At 35.8% G+C, this 27,593-nt stretch overlaps 1 protein-coding gene across 2 annotated transcripts in view; it reads left to right on the top strand.

The window, feature by feature from the left end:
- The window catches only part of MRPS9 (mitochondrial ribosomal protein S9), a 28,787-nt gene extending 3,223 nt beyond the window's left edge, over window positions 1-25,564 (top strand). The window contains exons 2-10 of one of the 2 annotated variants that reach the window (XM_009883071.1): window positions 6,676-6,738; window positions 6,832-6,862; window positions 9,003-9,082; window positions 15,329-15,411; window positions 18,130-18,205; window positions 20,883-21,051; window positions 22,802-22,910; window positions 23,747-23,916; window positions 25,361-25,564. In XM_009883071.1, coding sequence (XP_009881373.1) covers window positions 6,676-6,738; window positions 6,832-6,862; window positions 9,003-9,082; window positions 15,329-15,411; window positions 18,130-18,205; window positions 20,883-21,051; window positions 22,802-22,910; window positions 23,747-23,916; window positions 25,361-25,452 — 873 coding nt within the window. In that variant the 3' untranslated portion in view covers window positions 25,453-25,564. The remainder of the gene's footprint in view (window positions 1-6,675; window positions 6,739-6,831; window positions 6,863-9,002; window positions 9,083-15,328; window positions 15,412-18,129; window positions 18,206-20,882; window positions 21,052-22,801; window positions 22,911-23,746; window positions 23,917-25,360) is intronic. The other variant, XM_009883072.1, reaches the window with a different exon arrangement.
- Window positions 25,565-27,593: the final 2,029 nt, after the last annotated feature.

Genomic DNA, 27,593 nt, shown 5'->3' with positions numbered 1-27,593 from the left:
CATAAGAGTTAGTAAAACTCAAAAGCTAGAGATCTATGTTATTTTTCTCTTGTTGTCTGCCTTATGACCTAATAGATTGTTGTCAAGCAGGTGGAATAATTTAAAGCTAAAATATACATTTATCTTCACTAGTGTAGATATCGTTGCAAAAGTACCAGTAAGGTTGTTAACTATGAAAATGTTAAATGTGGAAAAACTTTGTTCCTCATAAAGTATAGTTTCTTTCAACGAGTTAAGACTTTGTTAATGCAAAATAGGTTGTATTCAGTTGCTTTTAAAAGTGCCTCGGCACATCTGATTTCTAAATAACATTAAAATTTTAGCAGTGCAGAGTGTTAGAAATGAGTGAATATTGGCATATGTGAAATGTCAGAAACATTATTCAGAACAAAATGCATTTCTGAACTTTGTTGTCTGCAAGAAGAGTGTGTTGTCCAGCATTGTCCTTACAATAAATATTGGATTTTGTATTGTTTTTTTAAATAGTTGAAGCTAGGATGCGTTTTTCAACTGATTTTTTTCCAGTGGAGCCAAACTCTGCATAAATGTTTTCTTTCTTCGGCATCAAAGTCCATCTGAACTGATGATTACTTTTTTTTTGTTTACTCTTTTTAATACTGCTCAACGTTTTGAAAAGTTGAAATGTAGGTAGAAATAATGACTGTATATTTCAACAGGCTTTTGGGCTGTTTTTTTTTCTCTGCAACCTCTGGACAAGACATTAATTTTTGTTTTGAAAGTGATTAGTTAGTATAAAAGTAATGCAATATTAGAAGAAGCTGTTTTCTTCGTATGATGCTAGTAGGTTGGTTTTTTTTATTTTCAAGTGATAGAGTTAAAATGATATATCACTGTGAACTTGAAATTTCTGTCTGTCCAAGCTAGAATTCAATTTTAGATAAACAGTGACAAATGATTGGGGTGGTTTCAATGAATTTTAGTAGCTAGTTGTTAGAGAAGGATTTTGTTTTACGAGGTAATCTTAGGTGTGTCACTTTTTTTTTTTGGTGCGTTAACCTTTTCTGTCTTGTTAAACTAAAAAAGCTATTTCAGAGTTAACATTTCGCGTCCTATTTTTGTTTCATTCATTCCTGGTTCTACCCCAAATATTCTGGATGCTGAAAACTTTTAAAGAATACTGCTAGTGTGGTTATAAGGAAAAACAGCTGTTCCAGCAAAAATCTCAGTCTGAGAAATGCTGAAGTACAGTGGCTAAATAATGTGATTCAACAGGCAAGGTTTAAGAAGGGAAGTGGCTCTTGGCTGATCAAGTTGAGGAGTAGAAGCTGAAACAGCTATCACTCAGGCATTTAGTTAAAACATCCTGGCACAAAGTGTCACTTCTCACCTCAGTGTTTTGATGATTGAAGTTTGTGTGTATTTAAAAAGGAATGAGCTGGATTCTTGAGCCCTCCGCCAAAAGGGATGCTGCTGCAAGGGAACCCCAGAGTGGAGATTTTTATATTAATTTTCATTTTTTTCCCTCTTCTTCTTTCCTTATTTTCTACAAATTACCTTTTCTCACTGGACGTTAGATAACTATCTTTGCACATGATTTGAGCAATGAAAATTAGTGGAGTGTTTTGTGTTTGAGCTGTAGGTTCAACAAAAGTGTGGGAAGACACTTGGGCAAGATCAATTGCCCTGCCAAACCTCTCCTACTTATGATGGGTTATTTAAGGATTGAACTGTCTCAATCTCCTTCCCCTATCCCAGCATGACTCAGTCAACTCTATTTGAATTAAAGTATTGAATTCTTAATTTCTCAAGGCATTAAAAAAAAAAAAAGAGGTAGCCCTTACTGACCCAGCTGAATTTGTTTGGATCAGAGTTAGTCTCTGATGTTTGAGAAAGTGAGCGAACAAAAATTCTTGGCTTGGACATAAATAGGAAGGGAAGGAGGATCAGAAGTCAGCATGTGCAGTATGTACAATTAAGAGGGAAAATGAGGGTGTGGTAGGTATACTGAATTTGCATGACGTGCCACATGCAGTGCTGGACAGATTATTTAATGAATTGGTTTGCATGTTTGAAGGACTGCCAGGTACGATTTTTTTTTTTATAGGGGTGGAAGCTTATTCTTATTATTCCAACTGGCTTGAATTCAAACTTACAGCTGCAAGTGAAAGACAATGAGGTCCTATGGGCAGTATACTGAATCATCCGGTGCCTCAACAAGTGATGATATAACAGGATTCCTTTTAGTTTGTTACAGGAATGGTAAGTTCACCAGTGCAGTTTAAGAGCTGTCTGATGTAAACCATCTTGTTACTAACATGTATTCATTATGAACTGCTATTTTTAAAAGTGTGACTGCGGGTTATTTTTTTTTTTCCCTGTGTTGGATCAACAGTGGAGTTTAAAAACAAACACTATAAATCCCGAAAGGTAGTGGCTAATTTTTTTTTTTTTTTAAACTTATAGCAGAAGCAGGCTGTACCCATTCCACCTTTTTCCCATAGTTTATGTAATTATTTTTGGAAGCACCATTCTGTTACTAGGTACCAGGATTTTTAATTGTGTTTCTGCTGAAAATAATTATGGATGTTTCTTTCTTAGAAAGTTGTGTCTTATTTCCAAAGACAAGGGCAACAGTGTGATTTAACAAATAGAATTGTGAATTAGCAGCCCAGAGCCTGTGAAGGCTAGAGTGGGGTGAATGAATCTTTTATATCTGAAATGATGGCCTGAAGAAAGTAGTTCTTGGTCATATCCAGCAAAGCATTTCCTTTCTCATCTTGTGTTCAAGTCAAATTGAGCACTAGAGGAAGGATGTGGGCCATGACCCTTAAGCTGAAAAGCATTCCTGGAATGGAAAACTGGAGTTAAATCTAAAAGATTTCTTGGGAACTTTGCTGCTAGCATTTAAAGTTTTAAGAGGAATGTTCACCTGCTTTTTGTATGTTCAGGAAAATGCAGAATATGCACTTAATTCTCTACAGAATTTTGACTTCGAACATGGAGATTCCTGAAAGGAAGCCTGTGTTCCAAATCTGAAGACATTGTCAAAAGATTTCAGGAAAATGTTTCATGGTTATTTATGTGTTCCAGCTACAGTTTGGAGACACCAATTCTGATGTCATTCCTATGGTTGATCCACCATGTTATTTTATTGCTAGTACACATCGAATCATAGAATTGTCTAGGTTGGAAGAGACCTTTAAGATCATCAAGTGCAACCATTAACCTAGCACTCCTAAAACCAACATTAAACCATGTCCCTAAGCACCACGTCTGCACATCTTTTAAATACCTCCAGGGATGGTGATTCCACGACTTCCCTGGGCAGCCTGTTCCAATGCTTGACAACCCTTTTGGTGAAGAAATTTTTCCTAATATCCAATCTAAACCTCTCCTGGTGCAACTTGAGGCCATTTCCTCTTCTCTTATCACTTGTTATTTGGGAGAAGAGACCGACCCTCACCTTGCTTCAACCTCCTTTCAGGTAGTTGTAGAGAATGATAAGGTCTCCCCTCAGCCTCCTTTTCTCCAGGCTAACCCCAGTTCCCTCAGCAGCTCCTCATAAGACTTGTGCTCTAAACCCCTCACCAGCTTCCTTGCCCTTCTCTGGACATGCTCCAGAATCTCAATGTCTGTCTTGTAGTGAGGCGCCCCAAACCTCATTCAAGGTGCAGCCTTACCAGTGCTGAGTGTAGGGTGACGATCGCTTCCCTAGTCCTGCTCACTACACTATTCCTGATAGAAGCCAGGATGTTGTTGGCCTTCTTGGCCACCTGGGCACACTGCTGGCTCATACTCACCGGCTATTGAACAGCACCCCTAAGTCCTTTTCTGCTGAGCATCTTTCCAGTTGCTCTTCCCCAAGCCTGTGGCGCTGCATGGGGTTGTTGTGACCCAAGTGCAGGACCTGGCACTTGGCCATGTTGAACCTCATACCATTGGCCTTGGCCCATCCATCCAGCCTGTCCAGATGCCTCTGTAGACCCATCCTACCCTCAAGCAGATCAACACTCCTGCCCAACTTGGTGTCATCTGCAAACTTACTGAGGGTGCACTCGATCCCCTCGTGCAGGTCGTTGATAAAGATATTAAACAGAATCAGCTCCAGTACTGAGCCCTGTGGAACACCACTTGTGACCGGCCGCCAACTGGCTTTAAGTCCATTCACCACAACGCTTTGGGCCCGGCCATCCAGCCAGTTTTTACCCAGCGAAAAGTACACCCATCCAAGCCATGAGCCCGGTTTCTACAGGAGAATGCTGTGGGAAACTGTGTCAAAGACTTTACTTAAGTCCAGGTAAACAACATCCACAGCCTTTCCCTCACCCGCTAAGCAGGTCACCTTGTCATGGAAGGAGATAATCTCAAGATGGGTGTTGAGAACCACAGTTTTTCTGAAATACTCCTTTTGTACAAAACTGAAACATTTGCATGGACAAAATCAGCTTCTATAAATGAAGTTTCTGAGAGGCAGACTGACTTGCTGTGTAGTTGCTAAAAGTCCAGTTGCTGAGGACACAGCTATTTAAAATTAAGAAGCAACTCTTGAATAAAGTTGAACTGGAGTCTGTTGCATCCCAGGATAATTCCTAACGGGATGTAAAGACAAATACCCTGTCCCTGATTACATTTCCATTAAAAGGGAGAAGGCAGGAAGACTATTTCTTTCCATTTTGGAGCAACAAATAAGCAAACTTATAAAAAGAACTATTATTCTTTGGCTAGTTGTTGTGTGGAGAGCTGAAAGTAGATGTTAGGATTTCTTAATGCAGGGTTTGTTTATGCTTTAGTGTGAAAGACATGAGTATATACTCAAGCAATATAGAATAAACTTTCTAGGAGTAGGTCTCAGATGGCAGGCCCTCTCTTCATTATAAATGTTAAATTGTTGTATTTGGCTTTTATTAAGGTGTCACAGTTATGGTAACTGTTTTGACTGAGATTCTGGAAATGCTTGTATGAAGAGTATGTCTTAAGTACACACACAGTCAGTCTCAGTATACTGTAATAAATTCTTTTAATATATTCTATAAGGTGTTTGTTTAACATCATTTGGCTCACAGCAGATTTCTCTATTGTCATCATAATTAATCCCCATTTGTTCATAAATAGGTGTTCACCTACTGTGTGTATGCATAAAATGCCCATTGACTAACAAATGGGAATACAGTAGTCACTAAGAGAAACAAAATTACCATTTCATAAAATCAAGTTAAGCCTTTTGTTTGCTTCAGAATTCTCAAAATTTCTGTTCAGAATGCCAGTAGGGGATTAATGAAAGTAATAGGTTAGGTCTTTTTACATTCCATGCATATTAAATCGCTTGAAGCACTGACAAACCACTCTGTGTCCCTGGAAAAAATTATCAGCAAGTAATAGCCCTTAGGTAGCTTAACCAACAAAGATCCATTCTTTTTAAGAGACGACTTAAAACTCTAATTTTACTTTAATTCTACTTTTCCGTACTGTCTAATGGAAATACAAATGAGACCACTGCTAGAGGGATTTATTCGGTTAGTCCATGTTACTGTACAAGCACAAGATTTCTATCTTAAGTTCTACTGCCTGGTGTCTGAAGTTGGCTACACTTGCCAGACTCCTGCATCTGGAGGGTTTTGGTGGCTAGCTTTTTCTGGTTTGTTTTTAAAAACAACTGGAAGTAAACAGCTTTCATAAATGCATATTTTTGCTTTATTAAATTATGTTTTAGTTACATTGAAGAGGGGGAGTAAGATGATGTTGAACAGAAATGTGTGTCAATGGGCTTAACCTTGTAAGGTGCTTTGCCTTACATTTTGCCAGAATGATTTGGAATATTGGTATACCTGCTTTATTTGTTGGAGGCAAATACTACTGACTTTATACATCACATGAGTAGTGGTAGATATTGGTTAAGTAAAAGCAAATGATGTACCTTGTACTTAGTGAAAACAGTGGTAAAAAATGTGTGTGTAATGAATGTTTTTCTAAATTTTTTTAAGAAGAAAATCTAAGATATCTAAGGAGATCTTAGAAATGTTAAGTGTCTCAGGAGAAGAAAAATGATGTTTCAGAGTCTTTCTTCTCTAAGCAATTAGTTCAAGTTCAGCAAAGATAGTAGTGATTCACAGTTGTTTCCAAATGCAGCCATCAATGAAATGCTTATTTAAGCTATGTAATATATTTTCTACTGCCACAACAAACATCGCTCTTAGACTTGAGGAAACGACATCTGTAGAAACCAGGATTCTAAATGTGTAAAACTTTGCTTGGTCCAGTTGCTTTAAGTAAAATTTCTGTGCTTGGTTTGTCAGTAGGCACTGTTAACGAGCACTAATATTTTCAGAAAGATAAATTAAATGCTGTGATTTCCTCTAGAAGTCACCACACTTTAAATTTTCGGCAAAAATCACTGTGTATAAAGGGGGTCTTTGCGCTTGGGTAGTTCTGGTAAGTTATGATAAATGCATACAATGAAAACCAAACTTTGCAGAAGAGAGTTCACTCATCCTGATATAGTAGAATACAGCCTTCAGAATGAGATTTTACTTCTCCCGAGGAAATGATCTGCTTTTCTTTTCAGCATAGCATATGTGTGGCGCTCTTTCCTACTGATTTGGTTGCCTACCGTACAAACGTTATGCTGTTTTTCTGTACAAGAAAGTACCTAAAAAATACTTTGATGATGCTTTTGTGGAAAAAAATTACATGTATGATCTCGTTTTTTGTTTTCAGAGAGCTATTGCATATCTCTTTCCTTCTGGCTTATTTGACAAACGAGCCAGGCCCATGATGAAGGTAGGATTTTTTTTGTTGCATTTCTGAATAACTGCAGCATGATATTTTAATTAAAGTTTTTCCTTTTGCTGACATTTGTTTGTTTATTTACAGCATCCTACTGAAATTTTTCCAGAGCAGAGGAGTAAGTGTTTGTAGATTATCTTTTATTTTCATTATTTCTAAGTATTAGAATTTTTGCATATGTAGAATTCCTTATTTTCACAGGCTTACTTTTTTTCCCCTGTGTTCCTAATAAGTGCTAAGACATGAGCAGTAGAAGTCTGATCTGATATTCTAGTTGTTAGGATAAAAAATTGTGCTGGATTCTGGAATACCAGTGGTCTTTTCAGACATATTATTAACTGACTATAGATAAATGTTTTTCATTGTTTAAAAATAAACAATAGGTAGGATGATGTGCAGAATCTGTTAAGTCACAGGAAAACCTTTTGTTGAATTCAGTAGCTTTTTGTCAGAGCTATCTATCACAGCCCTAAAATATTCATTAATACTATTTTAAACCAAAAGTTTTCCTGGTAACTTCATTGCTCTAAAAGCATAGAAATTATAGGTTTGAGATTGCCAGTTGAGAGAATAGGGAGAGTGGGAACTCTCCCAAATTATGTCTCAGTTTTGACCTGGAAGTCCTAACTCTGCACTTACATCCCTACTGTCTTTAGTCCTGCTCCTGAGACATGAAGTATGAAGACCTGGTTGTTCGTGACATGCCAGTATGTTGGTCAGTGAGGACTTCAGTGAAACCACCAAATTATTTTTACATAGAATATTTAAAAGATATGTCAAAACCTGTTGTCCACACTTGACTCATGTTTAGTATGAACTAGTGGCATGGGTATGAAATTCTACATTCACTGAGCGATCAAGTCCCAGATGGACACTTCCGATTATCAGTGAAATCTTATCATTTTCTGTCCTTCCTTTTCCTGCTCCTGGAATTAATTGATGCTTGATGGTTTGGGAGCTTTGTGTGTCTTTTAGAAAGCTGTTTAAATTATGTGAAATTTTGGGATTTCAGCTTTCAGATGGTATCATGCATTATTTTCTAATTTCACAGTTTTGTGAAGTAAAAAGTAGAAAGCAAAAGGGTAGGAGAGAGTTAATCATTATGCAGTTTTAAAATACAAGGGCTGTTTTATGGCAGAACTAAGCTACTATTCTGTATGCTTTCAGGACTAAAGAATTCTTTGAAATGCTAGCTGTGTCCTGAGGAGTGTAAGAAATAATTAGTATAAATGTTTATCTTTGTATTTACATCTAAAAATAACACTTTCAATAAGTATCTCTTTTAAGGCAGCTTTGTCTTTTCTATGCGTTACGTCTTTGAAGTACAAAAACGTAAATTTATACTTCAGAATGTTCCCTGAACAGTAATTTCAACAAAATATGCTTTCACAGCTGCATACATGGAAATTTACACATTCCACTAGTTGTGTGGGTAAAAGCCCCCTGTATTTCTTTTGTTCTAGTAAGTTTTGCATCTTTACATTTAACTTCTGCCGTATTATGTCTTAAAGTTCCAATGCAATATTGATCGTGCTTATCAGACAGGTTCTTGGAGCCTTATCTTTGTCTATAGCTTATAGATAGCTTCATTTGAACTTCATTGGATAAAGTGGCTGCGAGTTTCTTTACAGTTCAATTTGTAAAAAGCTCTCAGGTTTTTATTTTTGTCACTTTTCTGTATTTGGAAAAGGTCTTTGTCATGTTATATTTAAGATTGATTTTTTTTTTTCCCAAAGTGGAAATTTATTTGTCCTTAAATAACATTTTTTTAATGAAAAAAACAAACTGTATGTGCTGAATTATATGGAATGCAAGTTTTCTTGCTAAACTAATTATGTAAACTATATCATAGGTTTTTGTGTTTAAATATCTCAAATACATTAACAGGACATGAACAAGTCCTGAAATTGTCCAAGTTCTGAATACAGTTATGTTACCCACAAAAGACAATTTTATGAATACTTTAGTTTAGACATACTAATAAAAATATTGCTCTGGGTTTAAAGCACAGTTTTTCAGAGCTGTTAATCTTTCATCTTTCACAATTGTTATGTAGATTTCAGTTGTCTCTTAATTTGTACTTCTTCCTGTTCTGAAATGGATACTTTTATCTGCAATACCAACTATGCAGTCTTTGAAAGTTTAAGATGTACATGAAGGATTCCCTTATGTTAACAATATTTAGAAATATTATATTAAATATTTGGTTATAATTGCAGATGGAGATTGCTTTCTTGTCTAATCTTGCTTTTCATTAGAAATACAGTGGGGAGAAGATGGCCGACCATTTCACTTTCTCTTTTATACTGGCAAGCAGTCATATTATTCATTAATGCATGTAAGTATCTTATAATTTGTAATAAATATTGTTAGCTCCCAGTCAAGTATGTGTTATTCTAGAGGTGAGTAACAGGAGCTCCTGAGTTTACTCATGTTTTCACAGTACGCCATAATATTGCCACTGAAGCTAAATGCAATGTATATTTTTATGTCATGATATCTATTATTAGGGGCATTTTTATGTCACATTAAGAGAACAGACTGCATAATAGTTCTTGCTTAATTTTTGGTTTATTTTACAATTTTGGCTGTGGACTGGGTTTGAATATTCTGAACGCTTTCTTGTAGGCTGTATCTGGTTAGTAACAGAAGGTTAGTAGTGGTGAATGCATAAACAACAACAAAGGCTAGTTCTAGCAAAATTCATTGTAGAATAAAAAAAATATGGGTTTTTTTCCCTTGAAGGGCAAAGCTATAGGAAATGTTATTTGTGCTGACATTTAGTGTGAAGAAAATTTGCATTTAAACTGCTTAATTGATTTTTCTAAGACTGTTCCATTCATGGAAACTTAAGGCTTTTTCTGATTAGTACGGTTCCAGGAGTAAAGGATCTGCATCTGTTTACCTTTATGAAAAAAGCTGTATCTAATAGAACATCACTAGACCCTGAGTCTTAACATGGATTACGAACACACGTTTCATATGTATGACCATCAATGGTGCAAGCGTTATCTACCTCTTGAGAAGAATTTATAGAAAGATGTGCGTGTTTCTTACATGTACTTAAAGACAAAAGCATTGATAATGTATACAGAAATATTTAATTGGACAATGATGTCAGATTGTTTCCTCATTAGACAGTCTTAAAAAGTTAGTTCTATGGTTAGTCTGTTGTTAAAAAAAAATTTATCCAATTTTGCACAGCTTTATGGAATGTAGTGTTATTATTAGAATTATCCGATATTTATTTGCGTTCTGCGTACCCAAAGGACAAAATCCCCACTTGTCAGGTACATTTATTTCTTTGAGAGAATAAAAAACACCCCCCTCCCCCCCTTTTTTTTGTTGTTGACCTTGGGCAAATGAGCTTCTTGCCCTGGCAGAAATGAAATGAATGATAAATGTAGAGTGTGTCTTTGCTGAGTAATGGAGCTGCAGCATAGGCTTTCCACAGAGGTTTTCTCCTGCACAGCCTGAGGCAGCCCGAGGACCCCTGCTGTTCATTTAAATAGGTATGTCAAATCTGCCTCGAAACGCCGCTGGTTTGATCTGTGGTAATATTTGTGAAGGTTCCATATGGACTTGAGCCCCCTGCAGTGCTAAGAAATAATGTACAACGCTTCATGGTGCAGACGCAAATTTTCTCTGAAAAGGGATGCAATGCTGCGTTTTAGCTGTCGGAGAGGATGATGGAGCTGACGCGCTAGGCCTGTCAACTTGTTACACGGATGGGTTGCACGCAGCGAGGCTGTGGAAAATCTGTGCCTTTTAACTTTTCTACTTAATCACGGTTGTAGCATTGCCTTTAGACTGTATGCTACATTAATTCTCTTCCTGCCTTCTGCCTTTCATCCCAAGTTTCACGGAAAAAAGTAAAGCATGCAGGTCTTGTAGAGGAGCCTTATCAAACAGCTGTCATCTGACAAGCCATTTGCATTTGTTTTGGCTGAAACAGAGCAACCCAAGGGCAAGATGTTTTGTTGCATTCCATCATAATGAAGAAATTACAAATTTTACAAGGAGCACAAGTTTATTTTTAGCTCTTCCTAGCAGTTAGAAAGACTATGCAAGCTTGCCTTGGAAATCTCTAAAAGAATAGTGTGCATCTTCTTTCTAACAGTGTGGCAAGCACCTTCAAACAAATCGGTTTGACAAATGCATTTTCATTAGTATAGGGTACTTGAGTATTCTTTGACTGTTTCTGAATATTTTCATTAAATAGGCTTCTATAAACCTTAATCCGTTAAGTGAGGTTTAACAGTGGTTTTTTTTAAGTCAGCCAAATGAAAGGTGAAATCTGCATGAAATTCCCAACATTGTTTTAACCTCTTATTAGACCAATGTGTGTTTAAGAAAATGTATTTTTAAGTCTCAAAGCTAATTAATTTGACCAGGAGAAAAAAAGAGTCTAGTGTAAGTAATCAATCCCATTTGAGGATGTCCTTTAAATTACTACATTAAGTCTAAGAAATCGGATAAACATAGTGTTTAGCTTAAACTTGTATGCCATTAATTACTACGTAGACTCATGTGGAACTTGAATTTTATTAATTGCTACTAATATGACTGGTCACAGCATTATTTGTTTAGTTAATGCTAATAAATATTATCCAGTTACTAAAAATAAACTATATATCGCATGTATTGTAACCGCCAATATATATGTTGTTATGACTTGAATATGAAATGAACTTTCATAAAGGATATTTGCTTTATACTCTATTGTTGTCTTTGTTCTGCCTGTTGAATAAAGTTTAGCAGTAGGGAAAAGGACGATTTATTTTTCTTCTGATATGCAAAAGAATGTTTATTGCATGAAAGACCATTTCACAAACGTTTAATAGCACATTTGATCATCGTTTAACTGAAGTTTTTTAGAGTAATATCGTATTTTTGTAATGTGCAGAACAAGACAAAATGGTCTCTTCATACCATTCCATCTAGCAAAACACTAATTTTATGTAATTGTGCTTCTTGTACTTTTTTAGAAATATCAGAGGTCGTAGATCAGACGTAAATGCTCTAGCAACAGAGCATTTTGACTCTTAAACCAACAAAACCTGAAAAAAACTCGAAGTATATGCTGAAGTCAAAACCACGTAAGAAGCGAAAAAAATTGCAAAGTGTGATGTAAAATGTGGGCTCTAAGGCATATTTTAACTAAAATGTTAAAATTAATTTTTTTTTTTCATAAAACCCTCTCCTCTGGGGTTCCATTTGCTAATTTCTTCCCTAAATTTTTTATGCAGGGTAAAATAAGATTTTTTAATTATTATTATTTTAAAAGAGAACATCCTTTTAGAGATCTGAAATTTGATCTATTAGAAATAGAAGTGTTTCAGTATGTAGCCAATCTTGTAAAATCAGCTATTTTGATTGTGTAATAGCTGAGTTTACAAGACACACAGATGTGTACATTCATGAATTGGACTATTGAATCCTGAAGTGATTAGTAAAATCTTCACCTGCCAGCTTTGAAAAAGCAAGTGTGTCTTCAGAAGCTTTCTTTAGCTGTTGGGGAGTGAAGATTTGTCAGATAAATTATTGGGCATTACATGTGACTCCTGATTTTGCAAAGACTCATCCACATACTTTACTTCACACGTGAGTGGTTCTTTTAGTCTGTAGACTTCATTTCTATACAGAGATTAAATGCAGGCATTAATTTTTTTTTAATACTTTAGACCAAAATTTTATTTCATAGGAGATGCAAGTCCACTTTCATTGCCAGAAGTATGCAGGAAATTATATTTAGTGTTTCTCTTTTACACTCGGAAGTATTTTAAACGATGTTAAAAAGTAGTATTTTGACTTCATCTCCTGTGTAAGGGTTCTTTTATGAATGGATATGATTACTATAATTTAACCAGAACAGTTTAAAGAGATCATTTTAATTCTTAGAAGTGCACATTCTTAGAACTTAAACAGGCTGTGGAGTGTTGGTGTTCTTTGGGAATACCTAGGGAGGGTCTTCAGGAAAATTTTACTGTTCCAGCTGTTGTAAAGCTTTCTTTGTAGTTCTTACAAAGGATTTCTGAGGCTAAAAACTGGTGGGTGGCAACCCACACTTCATTTTATTTACCTATGCACATCAGTAGTTTCCAAATATGATGACAAAACTCTTAAGTCTACCTTTAACTTGTGTACCCCTGCTCTTTTTTTACAGAACTGTGATATAGTTGTGGTTTTGTTGAGCTCTTGGTTCATGCATTTTTTTGCTGAGCATTACAGTAGATAACCATAAATGCCAGAGTGTAGTGAAGATGGTGGGTATTGGTGAGGAGGCAGACTGCTTTTGCCAGGTAGAAAGGTGACATTCTGTGCCTTATGAAGGCAAGAGTTAAGCCGAAAGGCTAGCAGTAAAACGACAAACTTCCATATACCTTTATAAGGCCTAGTAACCCAGTACCTCTTCTGGTCATCTAACAGCAAAATATCTTCTTCGTGCCTGCTTTGACATCTTCCAAATGCAGAAACTCATGGAGCTCCCAGGAATCTCCAAGCCTGTTCCAACTGAGCTCTCCCCAGGTAGCTGAGGGACAGCCACAGCTCTCCTTTCCCTTCTCTTCCCTCCCTCAACAGTCCAGAGCATAAGCTTCTGTAATGATTGTTTTTCATGTCTTACTACAGATGCCTAAACATTGCTTGGTGTCAGGCACATCTCATGCCCTCCAACCCAAACCATGTCTGTCCCTTTCCTGTGTAGTCGGTGATTTTTGCAGCCTAATAGTCAGCTCTGAGTGGAGCTACTAAGTTTATTAGAGTGATGTGATGTGGATCTTGCCCAAAGTAGTGCTACCGTGTCTTGTTATCTTAGAGATCTGCGGATGTATTTATGAGGTTTGGAAATATTTGAAAATATGATTTGTTGTGCTCTTTTTTTATGCTGTTTCCTGTGTTTGAAGATAAAGACTTTTTTAAATTGAAAAATTTTCCTAGTTCCAATCTGATATAATTATCTCTGTCAAAAATAAATGATTTCTGAAAGGAATACTGCTATAATACATGAGTTCTTACGTTGTCTCAAAGAAAAGTGGACAATTTTGTACTTCAGGATTTTATACAGTGAAGTTATTCCAAAAATACTTTTGTTCCACTGTGCTGTTAAAAATGTCACCAATGACCTGCATCAAAGACTTCAGTGAATTGTCCCTATTTAAATGCTTTCAGTGCAGCTGATAACAATCTGTTCTTAGTTCATATACTTTAAGTACAAATATTTTTAGTATATGTGCGGGTGTATTTTTATATTAGTGGATAAATTGGCTTGAACAGTAGGTGTTTATAACTAAGCAAGGGATTTTTGTTTTGGTTTGTTTTTTTTTCCCCCCAAGGTAAACTGTTGCAGAAATTTCATTGCATCCTGTTGCAAATCCCAGGATTATGTTAAGAACTAATATTTCATTGGTTAATTTCTGACAATGCAGAGCTGTCTCACTTTTCTTATTTTACTGGGTTTTTTTTAAAGTAATACAAAGGAAAAAAAAAAACCCAGCCATTGTTCCTTGTCCCCACTAACTCTTACACTGCAGTTTCTCTCTAGTATGTGCTAAAACTCATTATATTAAGGTATATGAAAGGGATTATAATCTTTCTATTTTCACTTGTTAGTGGAAATAAATTATGTGGAATATAAGTACTTTGTTGTAGTACAACAATCGTGTTTTATTTCAATATAATTTATAATTATTTCTTCAAATACTCCTATTTAACTTGTGATTTGAATCACTGTTGTAATTCAGAATATTAGATGTTATATTTTAGAACCAGATAGTCTTCAAAAGTTTCTGAAGTGAAAAAAACCCACCCTGATAATACTTCATTAAAAGCATGTTTCTTCTGTAATATTTTCATTGTGACTTTTTGGAATATTTTTCCTTTTGTTTTTCTGAAGTGGTAAATCACTGTAACAGCATTGTTTGAAAATAATAGCATAGCTAAGAATTTCGGGAAAACTGTTTTTTTAAAAAAAAAAGATACTGAAAATTCAGAGTGAATATATCTGTAACATTTGAAAGAACAGAAATTCTTATTATGGTAACCGTCAACTCTGTGTGTCCCCATAGACATGCCTGGGTAAGAGGAGATCTGACTGATACAGACCACCAATAAAACTTATAACTCTAAATGTACAAAAGTCTAACTAAATGAAATTATTCACAATCTTAAACCTTGTCAGTATTTTGAGGAAGTCAAACTAAAATGTGGATGTAATGATGAAATTATTGTGCAGTGTTTTGGAGTTACAACCATTATACAAATGTAGTTGCCTTTCTGTATACAGCTGAGAATTTATTTTTTTACAAGCATATGTAAGAAGGCAAAAAACACTGACGAAAAATAGTGGAATTCAAAATTAATGACTTTGAACTGCATATGAAAATATTATATATACTGTCTAAATGTTCGTTGGTTTAGATTTCAGTTACTATATTTTTATTAATAGTCAGAGCTCTGCTTGTTTTCTGACCTCTGCCTTTTAAGTGTTTGGAGAGTAAAACCACATAAACATGTTTTTTAAATAACAAAATTTAAAAATTAAATTGAAAAATGCATTTAAAGACTTTTTCCATATGCATTTTAGGAAACATATGAAAAATTGCTAAATGTTCAGAAATACCAAGACCAGGTGACAGCTCAAGACGTTCCTCCTCAGAAGGAAAAAAAGTAAGCTTGAAGTTGGGATGAATATTGATAACTAGTTTTCTTAAAATGTTTCAGTATGTTGTTTTGGCACTTCTTGTAGTTCCCCACCATACCTGCCTCTTATTCCACAAACACTTTTTCAGAATTTTTCCCTATTCTGTGTCTAATATTTGTATGGTCATTTCAGGTTGAAAAGTCTTACCTGCAGTATATATGTGTAGAGCGTTCCATTCTCACTGCTAAAATAGGGAAACCCCACCTATTTCTCTTGCTCTTTAATCTGTTGCTGCTCTTTTCAACAATCTCTCCTATATAACCATTCTGAAGTGTGACTGGAAAATAAGTAGAGAATATTCAGGATTCTATGTGTCTGTGTATGAAGTTTTCTAATTATTTCTTTATTAAAGGTTTTTTAAAAAGGAGGTAAACTCTTTGTAAGAAAACAAGGCCTTTTAAAATGCCAAATAAGTTGCTTATCTGTTGGAAATCTCCTAAGGCCTAAAGCTGAGTTCTTTAATAGTCATTCATTAATTACAACTCATGAATAATTTTACTTACCAAAAAGTAATATACTTTTTTTGATACTTGAAGAGTATCAAAATACTTAATGTCACTTTTTTCTTCTAATGGCTTTGAACAGCTAAAACACCCAAAACTATATTCATTTTAGGCAAGTTTATTTGGCTGGGTTTGTTTAAATATCACCATTATTAGTAATTGAATTTAGTTTCTCTTCTTTTTCCTCTAACTTCTGTTATGCACAGCGAGCTCGTCAGCTAGTTAGCTACTGGACAGAACAGCTACATGTTAACCTGAAGCAGCTATGGAATATGCTACAGTTGTTATTTTTTGTGTGCATACAGTCAGGATTGTCTCTGAAATGGGTATATGCTTCAAGAATGGTTTACTTCTCTTAGGCTGTATTCTTGATTTTCTATTTTGAGAATTTTTGCAATGACTTTATGATACATTAGAATATTAAGTTAAGCACGTCTTTAAAAGAAGTGGATACAGCTAGGAAGTTTTGATTTTGGCATTTACTCCTTTTCTGTTACTTTTCACTCTCCAAGTTGTTTTTATCGTTGTTCTTGCTTTGTATTTTCTAGCCAGATTTATGTGCTGTTCCAGTTGCACATCATGTTGGTTTGTCATTTCTTAATTACAGCCATTTGTTATTTATGTTAGGAAGAGAAAGGATTAATTTGCTGAGATTATTTCAATTTCTTAAATAACAGAAGTTCATGTTTCTTCCTGATACAAGTAGTGTCCTATGACCCACAGAATGTTTTATCATAGATTCATGTTAGCTTCTGAGCAGACAAGAGCACAAATGAATTCAGTCTCTTGGTGTATGCTGCTGAAAAATAACCTGACTCCTTACAGAGCTCAGCCAGTGGATTTACTGATGTGAAAAATGACCTAAAGCTAGTCAGAGTTGAAAGGTTTTTTCCCTGTTAGGTTTGTAAAAGCTCAGAGAATTTAAAGGATTTTTGAGACTTATTTTCCACACTGGATATGGTACTTCCTCTGAGAGTAGCCTGGGTAATTTATCTCTGAAGTGTAAGTAGAGGGTGAGTGGGAAGGTTTGTTTTGTGTTTGTGGTTTTTTTTTTAATTTTGTTTTTTGTTTTATTTGTTTTCCCAGAAAATAAACTATTGTGGCTTATTCTGTAATATTAACTGTAGGGTTAGGACCTGATCTTGAACTACTATGTTTGTAGCTTTTCACACTTAAAAAACTTCATTGATTTGACTGGAAGTAGCAATACGTAAATGTAAGTATATACTTGAGTCTGTCAGGATTGGAAAATTTTTAAAATTACTGTTAAAACCAACATTGTTTCTAAATAAACGTTTCTTGTGCCCTGACTCAAAAAAGCATTAAAATACATACTTAAGAAGAAGTACTACTTAAAATTACATTCAGGAGTGCTTTTCTGAATCACAGCTTCCTTAATGCTGCTGAAAACATTCATTAAGATTGTTTCTAAAAAAACTAGAGAGGTAAGAAACTAGTTAACAGCTTTGCCTTATTTACCTGATAATGTTGGCATGTATGTTTATGGTGCCATTCTGTTTTGTTGGTCACTTCATATCATACATATTTCAAGGATTTACTTCAAGCATTGTTTTTTGTTTGTGTTAACATCTCCATATGACTCTTAGAAATTTCTGGTTTTGCTATCATCAGTGCAGTTTCTGTTCTGAGCAGGTCAAGATTACACAGTAGATAAAATAGTGTGTCATTGCTGCATTAGTACTTTGACCATGCTCACTGTTAGTGGAGTTTTTTGTATCGATCAGAAAAGTAAAGACCCGAGACAAATTCTGTTATTTCAGAATTTGATTTTAACGTTCTGCCTTTGATTTTGTTCTTTGCTGCTTGTAAACCAAACTCTTCCTAGCAGCAGGCTTTTAAAACTAAGTCTTAAGTTGTGGGGAAGATCACTTACTATTACAATATTATTCTAGCTCAATCTTGGACTATAATATGAATAATGCATAACTAATACTCATAATTTTCATGTGGTTAATTCAATATGTGAAGTTACCATCCCTTTCAAAAGATGTTTTTAAATTAACGTAGGCTTTCTCATGTTTACTATAGGAATGTGATCTGTATTCATTTATAATGGAAAATGTATTTCTGAACGAAAACTGACTGTATGTGTGGTCCTTTGTGATGTAACTCTAATTGCATGGTTAATTAAAGGGACAATATGTGTGATATTTTAAACAGAAACCTGGCTGGCAGCAGATGGCTGACTAAGATTGAATTGGAAGAAATGCTGTTAGAAAAACTGTCAGATAATGATGTAAGTAATTAATCTTTCTAATCTTAAGGAGGCTTGTGTCTTAAAAATATGAACTCTGGGTGCATTTTTGGATACCGAAAAGTACTACATAGAAGCAGGTGCTCTTCAAAAGAATTTTCTTCCTTCTCATAAAGTCTGTATATGCTCACAGCACTATCCCATTCATGTTGTTTCGAAAAGTACTGTGTTGCTTTTTTTATCTAGCACAGTACAGAACTATTAAGGGTTTTCTGTTGTTACTAACATAGTTTAGTTTTTCTCCTGGTAACATTGTGAGGCCTTAGAGCACTGCTTTCTTGTCATCTGATTATGTTGTCAGGAATGGATTATAGTAATACTTATAATAGAAATAAATAGTCATTTATTCTAGTTACTGATGAAAAACAGACAGGGCTAGAACCTCTGTTGCCTATTATAGAGAAGCGGTAAATATTCAAGGTAGGAAACATGATAGATTTGTGTAATGGTAAACCTGCATAGGGTTTCTGATTTATTAATCTTAAGAAAGACATGGTAATGATAGAAAAATCACAGAGAAGGCTGATCAGAAACAAGGAGTCCTTTTTCTTAGTGATTGGCTACGGAATCATATGTCAGAAACAAGATACAAAGCTACGTAGATCTGTGGTCTGACACAGGTATCTCTTGTTATATTCTCCTTGATATGAATATGGTGGGAGAGACGAGGGTTTTGCTGTTTCCCCAGTATCTGCAAACTGTATTGCTGTCTACATTTGGAGTCCTTCCTTTACATGTATCTCTGGGAATAAGACTATTCATCCTGGTAGTCGTATGCTTTTTTTCTTACTCAGAGTTTTTTCCTACAGTCCCTTAAATAGCATTAGATTTTCTAAGAGCAGGTTCAGTCTACGTGGCCAGCTTCAGTTTTCTTTTGGAAGTTTAAGCCTGAATATACCAGAGAATATAACACTATTTTCTGAGCACTCCCAAGTATTTTCTCATGTAGAAACAGTGCTCTTCAATCTCTTCTGTCCTGTGGACAGCATCATTGCAAAAGTAGCATAGCAGCAGCAAACATGCCCTATGCTCACTTGTCATCCAGAACAGTAACATGTAGTGGCTTCCTTGGCTATGGGTGATGTGAAAAGGTCTTGAGCAGATTGTGGTCTGTAAGCTTAAGTGAGAAATCACTGTTGTAAATTCTCCATCCTGATATGCCAAGGAGACTTCCTCTGTCTTGCTCGCAGTAGAAGCAGTTAGGACTTCAGTGTTTTCAGTAGCTCGTGCATTTGGAATAGCTGTTTTTCATCTCGTGCCAGGAACTGGACTAGTTGTACAACCAAACAGGTTAGTGTTCTTCACTGCTTGTTTTTTTTGTACAATACATCTGTAAAAGTAGACTGCAATAAACTAAAAACACTACAACCAAACCTCAAAACCTTTTACATACTGGCCTTTCGCATGCAAATCCACAAAGCCTCAGCCCATAGGAACAAACATTGTTTAAATGTATTTGAAATGTCTCAGCATGAGCTACCAGTCTTACCTGCTCAAATTTTTCTATTTTGCCATTGCAACAAAATTTTCTGTGCTGTTTGCATTATTAAACAAAATCAGAGCTATTGATTTTTTTTTCTTTGCACTCTGCAAGTGAAAACTGTTGGAAGCTTTCTTCATCGATAGCCTCTATAATTTTAAATTTTTTGTATTTTTCTATTTCTGCTGTGCGCAGGATTTATCACACATCTGTGTCATATCATTAGACAGAAGTAGCTTCCTAAGTGATGTCAGAGTTCCAGGGGCTATTGCTAGGTTACAAGAAAAGTATTAATTTTGTGCAAAGCCTCTGCTAACAGAGAGAAGAAAAAGTACTTTTAATAGCAGCTTGTAAGTAAAGAAAATTTCAAAAATAAGTTCATTATAGCTATATGAAAAATGCATTTTAGGTGATAGCATACCTTTCCATCCAGTGACCAGCTGTCTAGGGCTCCTGCCAGTAACACTTCATAACAGGACATCCCAGCTTTTAGCACAAATGGGTTAACACAGTGGTGTTTACTCTTTAATCACATGTTGAAGAACTTTGGAGGGGGGTGTAAGGGGGAAGGAGAACCACACTGTAGCAAAGGATAATTTATTTCAAGAGGTTGCCCTTTAAGTCAAGTATCTCTTGAATTTTTAAATAGCTTGATTGTTCGGTTTTAAAGGAAATCATAAACATTAAAGTAACTCAGCTTGAACAGCCAAAGATAGATAGATAGGTATTTCCTGTATATATTATGAAATATAATCATTTAAGAGGTTCAGTTTAGTGAAATAAAATTATTTCCAAGTCAATGAACATGCTGACTTACTGAAAATGAGGTGAAAATCTTTTCCTTTTTTTCATTTTAATAAAACAATAATAAGAGTGAAGACCCCCCTCAATGTTTTCTTTTTAAAAGTGAGATGAACTTCATTCTAATAAAATAAAAGGGGTTGGTTATGCTTTGAATTAAAGTTTCGTTGTTGCCTGAAGAAAGAACTAGGTATCTCTAGTCACACAGAAAATGATGCATCTGCATGCTGTTCTTAAATCAGCATGTAGGTGCAAAAGTGTCATCTTGTCAGAAATCATCAATAAAAGTGAAGTAGGAAAGATCAATTATATAAAAATAGAAAGTTTTAGCAAATGCAATTACACTGGCATCCTTTAATGAAGTCTTGTTGTTTGCAGTATTTAAGATTTATTCAACTCTTACAAAAACTGGTGACGTTGCCATGTGCTGACATCGAGGAGAAGTATATACAAAAGTTTTCCAAAGAAGTTCCTGCGCAGTTACAAAAGGTGGTTATTGAGCCCTTGAAGTATGATGAGCGAGGAGTGGCCTTCAGCACTGGTGAAGGTAATAATTTCAAGTTGGTTGGTAATGATGCAGAATGTTTTCCTCTTCATGCTACTTTCTTTATAGTACATATAAGACTACTAAATGTCACTACTTCATTTCATATTCTTATGTGTATATTGCATATATAATTGTTAATTATGTTATGGCATACTAAGTTATAACATGGTGTGGTTTTTGGTGTAGAGTCTATCAGCTGTTAGTTTTTATTTGTATTTCTATACAGTAGTACCTCTGTAGAGAGGACCCTGTTGTGCTACGTGTTGTAGGATACAGAAGGACTTTCATTGCTGGCAAGAGTTGAACATAAAGGGCGGGGGACTGGGGGAGCACAAACACACATGGAGAATTCCATGGATGTAACAGTGCTGCTTGGTGGCATGCTTAGACCACTAGGTAACCTTTACCATGACTTTTGTAGACAGTCGGGCAAAAGAGAATTTCAAAGATTCAAAGAATAAATAGCAAGGCATTTGGACGTTTGCAAACGACCTAGGAAAATGCAAAGAGGGAATTCCTAATTTTTTTAAACAAGTGGACGAACCACAGCTAGCATTATGATACAGAGATGGGAATCAGTCATTGGTACCGAGACAGAGGGGATTTTAGAGAAAAGCCGTGAAGGTCTCTGTGTCTTCTAAATATAGGCTGCGTGCATTTACAGTGGAGGGACACGTAGTGGAGAAATTATATGATATGTGATATGACTGCCTAGAAAAAATAATGTAGCAACATGTGTAGGATAATCTGACTTTCTGGACAAATGCACACGAGCACACTTTATGCTGTACATTTAAGAGGAATCTAAGAGATGACATGTATTCTTAAGGAGCAGGCAGCAGACAACAATAAGAATAACGGTTGCAGAGAATTTGAGGGGCAAAATGGCTAGAGAGCTCTGTTCTAGCTGGGTTGGCTTCAAGATGATATGGCAGCAGGGAGATGTGAGAGTGTCAAACTGGGATTTAATCCACACTGGGTTTCAGTAGTGTCCTGAGAACAGTAGTTATTGTGATAAACATGCAATGCATGTTATTTAAGAAAAGCCATCAGATTATCTAGGTTCAAGAGCAGTCTTGTTTGTGTCCCATCACCCCCCTAAATTAAGAAAAATGTCTAATTTGTTTCATAATTCTGTTATCAGAATGGTTGCTTCCTTTGTGCTGCAGAAGATTGGTCTTAGGCTTTAGCACAGAGTTTGTCGTGGTTTAACTTGAAGCTAATGCACTTAGAGAGAACTAACTCTAAGTAGCAATTTCTGAGGAAACTATGCTAAATGATGCATAGGCATTGCTTATACCAGTATAATTACAGTGTTAACCTTTTCCATGTGAATATTCTTAAACTTCTGTACCTTTGTATGATTTTATGAAGTATTTTAATATTACTAGAAGCTGTACTTCTGGTAAACGTAGGTGTTCAGCAAACTGTTTAGTTTCATATAGTGTGACATCACCAGATCAAGAAAGTGTTCTGATCTACTGAAGTTATGAGAGGTAGAGTGTTACCTCTACCTCTTCCCAACACACACTTCCCCTCCTCTTAGTAGACACCGATTAAAATACACTGAAAGCTAGTTGTTCATTGTTTGTATTTATTTCCTTCTGTTAATTTTTTTTTTTGTTACCTCAGTCTCCAAAAAGAAACAGCTGGTACTGTGTGAAAGTGTACAGATTTGCTTAACTTCTTGGGCACTTGAAATGCTGTAAAATATTGAAGCTTGATAACAGATTGGTTTTAATTCTTTAAGGTACAAGAAAAACTGCAAGAGCTACTGCAGTAGTTTATGACAATGGCACTGGAAAAATTACAGTGAATGGAACAGACATTTTACATTACTTTCCAGTGCTGCAGGACAGGTGAGAGCACTATGAAATGCTGTATTCTTACTGTACTTAAATTATTACGGCAGAAGTCATGCTCTGCAATTATATTTTGGTGGTGTGTTCCACAGAGTTGATGCTATATTCTTGTTTCTGTGTAACTGTTTTATGAAAATTGGTCTTGCTTTTCCTCCTTGTTTTCAGGAGTCAGTAGTATAAGAACTGGTAGGTAAGCTTTGCTCTGTATTACGTGTCTCTCCCTTTCTGACGGGATGCAAAAACCAAGAGCACAGACTATTTCGATAGTTGAAATTTTGGTCCCCTTAGAAAGGGCTTGCAGTTTATTTTAAAAATAAATAAATACTAAATAGTGTCTTTAAATGTTTCCTGAGAGATCTGCAAATTGTATGCATGTGTAATAATTACTCTGGCATACAGTAACATAGCGGAAGCAAACGAGGTGGGACACTTCATGTAAAGCTTCAGATTTTGGAAGATACAATAAGGCTGACAAGGTTTCTATCCATTACGTGATTTCTTTTTATATTATGGTATCTGACCTCAAGAATAGAGTGAGAGATTGCTCAGTTTGAATATCCAGAGCTGACATCTTGGCATCTATAGATAATTAGTGAAACAAAAGTAATTGTAAAACTGAACTTAAAATACTTCGCATTGGCCGTTTGAATATGCTCCTAGCTGCTAATTTCCTGTTGATATCAGTAGGAAATTAGAGATATGAACGCCTTTCTGCATCTCTGCTTGAAAGTTAACTATGTTTTGGTATATACTATGATAAGAAATGTACATAGCATGTAACTTTATATACATGTATATATTTCATTTTTATTATGATTATTTTTTATTTTTAGAGAACAGTTGTTGTTCCCTTTCCAGTTTCTTGACAGAGTTGGAAAACATGATGTGGTTTGTACAGTCTCTGGTGGAGGAAGATCTGCGCAGGCTGGAGCAATACGTTTAGCCTCTGCAAAAGCCTTAAAGAGTTTTGTGACAGAAAAGGAGGTGGAATTCATGAGGCAAGGTAGGAATTAAAATTATTTCAATGTTTCTTATTGTATTTCTGGTAACTAATGGAATTAACATGAGGTTCGTTAAGGATCAGATAGTGCAAATTTCAGTACATAATCCCAGTGAAACCCAGTATATTGTATGAAAGGGATCTGCATTTATTTATAAATTGTTTTCACTTGTTTCCTAGCATCCTCTGTGTACACTTTGGATGACTTCTTGAGCATTTTTCCATCTGTTCATGGCCTCTCTTAGGTCTATTAACGAGCTTATATTGCCTCAACATAGAATCACAAAATATGAATGCATGTTCACTAACAAATAAATCTGGATTAGGCCTTAGTGAGCTGTAAGATACTAAGTTTGTATTTTGTTTTACTTGGTTAGTCGCATCTTGGTCATGTTTTTTAAAAAAAAAAAAAGTTTTATTCTTGAATGTAAACACTAGAGAGTTAGCTTTGAAGGGATAGTAGTGAGCATAAACATATTACATGCAACTAGCCAGACTGAAGGAGCTTCTTTCCTCTGTTGCTTTATTTAGGAGTTTACAAGTTACCTTGGATAAGATAGAGCTTATTCAGATAACTGCAGTATTTAGAGCTTATTTGGATAACTGCAGTATTTGATGCCTCTTGGTGATTAGATGCCACACTGTTTCAGCAAATACAGAATTATGAACAGAGAGCTTTTAACTATGCTCTTTCTGGACTTGTAGGGAGAATACCTGCGTATCTTACTGGCAGAATAGCTATGATGATTTTTTTTCACTCTGTTGCCATCCATGGAAGTAAAGCTATCTTCATGCTAGTATTTTTGCAACAAGTTTCTTTGATTATAGCTTTTCAGTATTGACAAGCATGACTTGCTAGGAATACCCCTGTAAACTGACAGTGTAATGAGTTGGGTGTCTGTAATAAGATCAGCGTAATTCTCAATATGTTTTGGACATATCCAAATATATTTTGCGAACAGTAAGTGTACTTAAAAGCAGTGGTCTCCAAAGTGGGGTGTGTGCCCCTCAGTGTTGCGCAAAATGATCCATTGGGGTGCAGGAAGAAGATCTTAGAATTTCAGTAGTGTACATAATTTATAAACGAATAAATACACATATGTTGGGGGTGCATGCTCAAAATTATTTACTGATAGGACAGCAGGATCAAAAGTTTGGAGACTGCTGCTCTAAAGGCTTAAGCAATATAGATATAAAACAATGTAGGATTTTTTTTTTTAGTGGTTTGTAAAATAAAATGTGAAGAAAGTTTGGTTACAAAAAAAAACTTAAAATGTTAGACGATCTGATTAAATTCCTTTCAGTGTGTTTTATACTGAACCCTTATCCTTCTAGATGTTACAGTTCATATCCAAAGTTATTCACTGCCTCGAATCCCCCACATATAGTATATCTGCAATATTAACGAATAACAGTAAACAAATGGGTGCTTTTCTGTGTTTTGTAGCTGGACTACTAACAGTTGACCCACGTGTGAAGGAACGAAAGAAGCCTGGTCAAGAGGGAGCCAGACGGAAATTCACCTGGAAAAAGCGATAAATCTGAGTCTTTAAAGAATGACAGAATGCTACCAGAATTTCAAAATGTACTGATGTATGATTCAAAACTGTTGTATAAATGTATTTAGTAATAAAGACTTTTTCCATCATAACTACTATGTTTTCTCTGTTTGAAAAGCAGAAAAAAAAATCTTTTAATTTATTTAAAATTGTGGAAAATTATGTGTGGTGTGATTTGCCTAAATGTTAAATCCAAAATAGTAGCTTGAGTGCCAGCTTTGCATCTTAGTTTCACTGAAGTCAATAGTGATTCATGAAACTGTTGATGGATTGTAACTTCTAGAAATCAGTCTGTTTGTTTAGTGACTTGACTATCTAAATTCTGGAATTAGGCAGTTCCTAGTCAGGTATTTGGACAACTTTGACTTGCCTCCCTTTCTGCCTCACAGGTATCTGAGGATAAGTGACAACATCCCACCTAAGCTATGGTGGAGTTGAGAAACTGGTGAGAATGGTACTGACAATTGAGGGGATGTTGAGAGAGGAACAGTCACAGAGGATAACCTTTGCTTGTGGAATCAGTTATCTCCAGGATGCCTCCCTAGGTTAAGTAGGGAGTGATTCAGAGCAAGTACCTAAATTTAGGTGCTCTGAATCACCCTCTGGAGGAGTCAGTTTTTCTCTTCTTCCCCAAAATGCAGAAAGAGCTGGAGGGATTAGGCTGAAGTTAATCTTTTAGAATATTCTTCTCCACCCCTTAAATCTCAAGGGGCCCAATCAAGGAGGCGTGTTCCGAATATGGCTAATGCACAAAGATAGCATTGGACTCTTTGCCAAATACAGTCATAACTTCTCTTTTTTAAAATCAGAAGCAGGAGGTGATGACAGTGCTGCCCACCTCCTGTCTATAATTGTAGCCTTCCAAAATAGATTAGTGGTTACAGCACTCACCCAAAAGCGCAAGGTTTTGGTTTATTGCCAGCTTCCTTCCTGGGACAGAGGTCAAACACATAGTGCTTCCAAGGAAGAGCATATCCTTCAGTTTTTCCATAGGAACTGGGCTAGCACAAAAAAAGGGTGAGGTTCATCTTACCAGTAGAAAGGAAAAAAAAAAAAAAAATCAACTCAGTACTATTAACAACAGGGCACCTTCCCACTTTTTTTTTATTTTAGAAGACTTCAGTACTTGGAATTCTTCCTCCCCAGCCATATTTTCTAAGTACTAGAGTACCTGGCCAGCTTCTTATTTGCTGTAGATTATACCAAAAATGTTACACTTCAGAGGTAACAAAAGGTACTAGCAGGTCACTGCCCGTGATCACTATGGGTGATCTGTATGGGTCATAGCTTTCCCAAGCACCATTCAGGAGGAGTAAGTAAATAGACCTCTGGAACTGAGTAAAGCAGAGGTCAGAAACTGAGTATGCATCCTTGACTGATGTGTTTCTGATTCTTACTCCCCAAAGCCACTCTGCTTTTTTCATGAGAATACTCAGTAAACTTGGGCAGGATTCCTCATTGCTAAGGTAATTTGTCTCAATCAAAATATGTGACTGCAAGTACCTGAAAGGAGGTTGTAGCGAGGTGGGGGTTGGTCTCTTCTCCCAGGTAACAAGTGATAGGACAAGAGGAAAGGGTCTCAAGTTGCACCAGGGGAGGTTTAGATTTGATATAGGAAAAATTTCTTTACTGAAAGGGTTATCGAATGTTGGAACAGGCTGCCCAGGGAAGTGGTGGAGTCACCATTCCTGGAGGTATTCAGAAGACCTGTAGATGTGATGATTAGGGACATGGTTTAGTGGCAGACTTGGCCGTGTTAGGTTAATGGTCGGACTCGATCTTATGGGTCTTTTCCAACCTGAATGATTCTATGACTTGTTAAGTTGAATTCAACAGCTGAAACAATTCACCTAACTCTTAGAAAAACAAATGAGGGTTATGTGAGACATGTTTTACACTAAGGCAAATATAAAATTACATTATGTTTGTATTACATTTCTGCTAATTTAACTCTGCATTGTTTGTGTGTAGCGATATTACTCTATATTACGTTGCAGTAAAAGCTGTGACTTGTAATAAAAGCATTCAGTAAATATCTGTGCTGGGACAGGTACCGAAAGATTCTTTTGACACACTTACATAACAAACATACATAAGCACATGGACTTAAATGAAGGTGGT

Source organism: Charadrius vociferus, unplaced genomic scaffold (assembly GCF_000708025.1).
Source record: "Charadrius vociferus isolate BGI_N301 unplaced genomic scaffold, ASM70802v2 scaffold92, whole genome shotgun sequence".
NCBI classification, from domain to species: Eukaryota; Metazoa; Chordata; class Aves; order Charadriiformes; family Charadriidae; genus Charadrius; species Charadrius vociferus.
The sequence above is the reverse complement of the archived record's forward strand: the minus strand, read 5'-3'. Positions and strand labels throughout refer to the sequence as shown.